This window comes from Lissotriton vulgaris, chromosome 5, assembly GCF_964263255.1.
Source record: "Lissotriton vulgaris chromosome 5, aLisVul1.2, whole genome shotgun sequence".
Taxonomy (NCBI): Eukaryota; Metazoa; Chordata; class Amphibia; order Caudata; family Salamandridae; genus Lissotriton; species Lissotriton vulgaris.
This window is the reverse complement of record NC_141693.1, coordinates 708,417,663-708,423,303: the sequence shown is the minus strand read 5'-3', so window position 1 is coordinate 708,423,303 and position 5,641 is coordinate 708,417,663. Positions and strand designations below refer to the sequence as shown.

At 41.5% G+C, this 5,641-nt stretch overlaps 1 protein-coding gene across 2 annotated transcripts; it reads right to left on the bottom strand.

Moving 5' to 3' along the window:
• Nucleotides 1–235: 235 nt before the first annotated feature.
• Nucleotides 236–2,839, bottom strand: LRRTM3 (leucine rich repeat transmembrane neuronal 3). Of its 2 annotated transcripts, none has more exons than XM_086920167.1 (2): nt 2,420–2,839; nt 236–2,139 (listed from the first exon to the last, which is right to left on the bottom strand). In XM_086920167.1, the coding sequence occupies exon 2, from the start codon at nt 1,999–2,001 to the stop codon at nt 595–597; it is 1,407 nt and encodes a 468-aa protein (XP_086776293.1). In that variant the 5' UTR covers nt 2,002–2,139; nt 2,420–2,839; the 3' UTR covers nt 236–594. The 2 variants fall into 2 exon arrangements, with proteins under 2 accessions (XP_086776293.1, XP_086776292.1); XM_086920166.1 differs by having other exon boundaries at nt 236–2,123.
• Between the last annotated feature and the right edge of the window lie 2,802 nt (nt 2,840–5,641).

The following is a 5,641-nucleotide window of genomic DNA, read 5'->3' as shown; positions in this document are numbered from 1 at the left end:
GTTGCTATAACATACTACAATCGAAGGGAATCAAAAATACAGAGGGCGTAAAAAAGACAGTTACAAAAAGGAAGGCAGGTTGTCTGAAATGGACCCAATTGTTGTCTAAGCCAAGATTTCTTCAAAACAAATCAATTGACTTTGTTGTATTTCACAGCACGGTACATTATTTAAGTCTGTATTTCATGATGATTATCATTCACTTATTAGAAATTATATTCGAGAGACTGTTCCGTACTTCCGTTCCTGTATATTATCAGTTTTTAGAGCTGCATTTGGATACATAGCACATTCTAACTGATGTCAGTAGAGTTTTTTTTTCTTAGACCAATCTAGATTTTTTAATAAAATCAGGAGAACAAAAACAACTGCCACATAATACAATTTGCACAGTTTTTAAGATAAGGTTCACACTTCGCAATAGTTGCAGAATTTGAATTAAACGAAGCAAGAAGTGTATGAGAGTACATATATCAACATCATCAGAACATATTCATAGAACATATAGAAAATAATACGGTTCATACTGTAGCCACCGCAGTTCATTGAACACACTGGATATCCTATTTGTAAAATTGTTCTGAGTTGCAAATGTCATACCACACATTCTCTAGCACCTGATGTATTGTATATGCAGGCTCCTGTTTCATTCGGTAACATCTCACTGCTGCTGCTGTGAGGTTTATAATCTATAAACAATTCTTGTTTTGAAGTCATTTGTTCTATGATCTGTTTTTTTATGTTACTTTGCTTACTTGCAAAGGCTCGATGCTGCAGCTCGGTTATACTTGAAGGATAACTCTTCCATGACACATAGAGGACCAGCAGAATAATAAGAATCGACAGGAAGAATGCCACGCTGCCTGCTATTACCTTGTGTACAGAGATGTGCTCCGTGTTCAGATCGATGTCAGAACCAGATTCTATGGCCCGAATGGTGGGGAAAACAGAGTATTTTCGTTCGTGTTCATGTACTGAGATTTTGGTTTTAGAAGTTGGCTTTAATCCTCCTCTTGTAAAATTCAGACTTTCTGCTGTACTTTTGCCACAGATGCTATAATTCTTTACTGCGTCTATCACACTCACGCCTTGCAGCTCTTTTGGGCAGGCACATATGATCGTGTTCTTCCTTAGACCTCTAAAACCTTTGAGCCATTTAACAAGTGAACATATATTTTGACTACATTCCCAAATATTTCCTGCAAGGCTGATATCTGTGAGTGAGGTCCAGGAGACTAGGATTTCTTGTCCAATAAATGTGAGCTTGTTAGAGTCCAGGTTGAGGCGCTGTAGATTGGGCACGCACTGGAACACACTAGGACCACTGAAAGCTTCAATTGCATTACCAGACAAATCAAGTTTTTTCAACGAATCCCAGGTCCAGGACGCAGTTTGTCCTAGAAAGCTGATTTTATTCCACTGCAAATACAGGTTTTGAAGATTAGATAAACGAGGGAAAAGGGCCAAATTGAGTTTTGATAACTGATTGTGTTCAAGATGAAGTTCTTTCAATTTGATCATGCCAGCAAAAGCATTTCTGGCTAAACTACGAATGCGATTGTATCCCAGGTCCAAAAGTTCTAGGTTTCGACAGTCTTGAAATATTCGCACAGGAATAGTTCTCAGTAAATTTGACCGTAAATGTAAGTTCTGTAGCTTCCTTAATCCTCTGAACTGTTCAGACACAAGAGACTGAAGCTGGTTGTAAGACAAATCCAGGTTTCGTATATTTGTCACTGGCCTGAAGGTATTGTTGATAAAATATGAGAGTTTATTGGAACTCAGTATCAATTCTTTTATTCTGTATATTCCACTGAACGCATTTTCTTCAATATTGTTTATATGGTTATGGTCAAGGTACAGCCAGGTCAACTGATTAAGACCTTTAAACTGATCATATTTTAGTTTTTGAAGACTGTTATATCGGAGGGATAACCCTAAACAAGCAGCAAATATACTCGTGGGTATTTCCTCCAGATCTTGAGATTCACAATATGCCATTTTGCCTTCACATCTACATGCTCTAGGGCATCCTCGGTCAGCAGAAGCGAGTGTCAGTAAAACAATATGAACTAATACCAGAGCTACGGTTGATGCACTCTGTATTCTAAATAATTGGAAACCTGAAAATAAAAATAACTTGCAAAAGTTATACCTTAATAAATACATTTTCGATATTCTGCACACGTTAAAATGCAAGTTTTTAAAATTCTACGAAACAGTTTATCAACGTCATTGCCATTCAATAGATGTTCATGTTCATGTAGAACAAGAAAGTCATTTTACCTTAAAAAAAATTCAAATGACAGCAAATATATATTTAACATATTGTATTTATAACTCAATGGCTGTTAGAGTGGCAGAATACATATAGGTGCACATACAGAAAGAAGCTAAGGTAAAAACGAAGCCAACATACCCATCATTTGCCGTATTAAATATTTCCTTGAATCTTTTCCTGCTTAGGCTGCCATATCAGCCACTGTCAGCTGCACTGCAGTGAATCAGGTCTGAATGATATCCAAGAGGATAAAATGGTACCCCTCGGAAACAAAGCGATGTTGAAACATTAGTATTTAGCAGTCATGCAGGACGATAATGAAATCGTGCAGAAATCCAAGTGTCACCTTCCGTCTGATAATATAATCGTTTTAGGCTTCCTGTTGTCTAAAATCAGATTTCTAATCATCATTTGATATTAAATGATGCTGCATCTGTAGTAAATGCCACCAGTAGCACCAAATCACATTGGATTGCAGAACCTAGAGGTGTTCAGCTTCTATTTCAGCTCCAGTTCTTTTGGAAACCTGTTTGACGGGCGACAAAATGCGTCTTTACAATGAATACGTCATGCTCGCTTCGGCTCCTCTCACGGGCGCTTAGGTTTCTGTGACTACAGCCATTTGTGAATCTGCCTCCAGTGGCGGAGAAGAGTATTACGGAAGTGGATGATGTAACCGCTCTTGGCTAGGACATGGGAAATCAGAGCATACGATTCAATATTCAAATAATATATTTGTTGGTTTCCAAAGTATGTGATGATGCCTAAAAAAAATGATGTGCTTACAGTGTAGGCACGTGAAACGATGCTAATAGGATTAAAACACCGACTTGTGCTGTTATTACTTTAAACGTAGAGGCAAATGTATCAAGGGTTTGCGCCAGCGTTGCGTCACATAGCATTACGCAAGGCTGGCGCAAGCAGTCATATTTAAATACAAAATGACACTTTTACATGAATGTGCTGATTTTGAAGTATTGTGTGGCGCAAAAGCAGTGCCGAATCCTGCTGTGTCACTCAGGAACAATATATGCAAGATAGGCATTCCTTTGCAAAATCCAACTCAACTGTTGGCAGTGATATTGATAACACTGCGTCAGGCATCGTGTACAGTTGCCATGCAGAGCTAAAAATATGCCAGAATTGCTGCGCATTGATAACCCAGGTGTAGGAAATGACAGTGGCTGCAGTACAAATTCCCCACCATCACAGAACACTTTGGCAAGCTCAACTACACCATGGAGGATGTTACACTGCAACTGGGAGTAGCTCACGTAGGCAGCGAAGGAGGAAAGAAAATATTTTTACTGCCAATGCATATCCCTCATTGACCTCAGGGAGGAAGAGGTCATACCGTTTTACAGATTGAAGAGGCAAAGAATTGCTGGAGAAGATGGGGCCAAGTCTGCCATGAGTCGCTCCACCTGGGGGCTGAATTGTGGGAATTTCCAGTGTTTTAATAAGCTTTCAGACCCTCCCCTGCATGCATATACTGACTTCCAGCCATTTGGATGCTACGTAGAAATGGCCATCCATTCCCAATCCATGCTGCTTTTTGAGGAAATAATAAATAAAAAAACAGGGAGCGACCCCACTAGCCAAGAGACAGGGTACCACTAATAAGTTTGAAGAAAAACTCTCTTGGATAATCCACCTATGATCAAGTATGCAATCAGCCAAAATCACAACCAAGTATACACTGTTATGTCATACGTACAAACGTATCCTCATGGATAGAGACACAAATCTGAACCCAAAAAACAACTATATATCACACAAAGATAAACAACTCAACTATATAACACACTCAGGGTTTATTAAAAATAATTTGAGATCACAATAGAAAAGTATTTACAACAAGGGGTGGTGAGGGACAGAGTCTCTGAATTAAGCAGAAAGCTCTTACCCAGTCAGGAGATCAGGGCTAGATCCAACACCGTTTTTTAGCTCACTGCACCATCCCAGTTTCAGAACCTGGCTGTATGCAAATTAGTCTGTTCCTGTCCCAGTGCATGATGGGAACAGGGCAAACCAAACTACAAAAGCCAATTCTTACACTGGGAAGGAAACAAGCTCCCGGGGACCGGTTTCTGGCATTACAGCCGTCTTCGGCCCGGTTTGCTTGAATCCTGATGGTGCAATGAGCAAGGGTCTCACATCTGAGAATACCCTTCCACGCTTAGGGTGGACAAAAATATTTACAACAAGGGGTGGTGAGGGACAGAGTCTCTGAATTAAGCAGAAAGCTCTTACCCAGTCAGGAGATCAGGGCTAGATCCAACACCGTTTTTTAGCTCACTGCACCATCCCAGTTTCAGAACCTGGCTGTATGCAAATTAGTCTGTTCCTGTCCCAGTGCATGATGGGAACAGGGCAAACCAAACTACAAAAGCCAATTCTTACACTGGGAAGGAAACAAGCTCCCGGGGACCGGTTTCTGGCATTACAGCCGTCTTCGGCCCGGTTTGCTTGAATCCTGATGGTGCAATGAGCAAGGGTCTCACATCTGAGAATACCCTTCCACGCTTAGGGTGGACAAAAATATTTACAACAAGGGGTGGTGAGGGACAGAGTCTCTGAATTAAGCAGAAAGCTCTTACCCAGTCAGGAGATCAGGGCTAGATCCAACACCGTTTTTTAGCTCACTGCACCATCCCAGTTTCAGAACCTGGCTGTATGCAAATTAGTCTGTTCCTGTCCCAGTGCATGATGGGAACAGGGCAAACCAAACTACAAAAGCCAATTCTTACACTGGGAAGGAAACAAGCTCCCGGGGACCGGTTTCTGGCATTACAGCCGTCTTCGGCCCGGTTTGCTTGAATCCTGATGGTGCAATGAGCAAGGGTCTCACATCTGAGAATACCCTTCCACGCTTAGGGTGGACAAAAATATTTACAACAAGGGGTGGTGAGGGACAGAGTCTCTGAATTAAGCAGAAAGCTCTTACCCAGTCAGGAGATCAGGGCTAGATCCAACACCGTTTTTTAGCTCACTGCACCATCCCAGTTTCAGAACCTGGCTGTATGCAAATTAGTCTGTTCCTGTCCCAGTGCATGATGGGAACAGGGCAAACCAAACTACAAAAGCCAATTCTTACACTGGGAAGGAAACAAGCTCCCGGGGACCGGTTTCTGGCATTACAGCCGTCTTCGGCCCGGTTTGCTTGAATCCTGATGGTGCAATGAGCAAGGGTCTCACATCTGAGAATACCCTTCCACGCTTAGGGTGGACAAAAATATTTACAACAAGGGGTGGTGAGGGACAGAGTCTCTGAATTAAGCAGAAAGCTCTTACCCAGTCAGGAGATCAGGGCTAGATCCAACACCGTTTTTTAGCTCACTGCACCATCCCAGTTTCAGA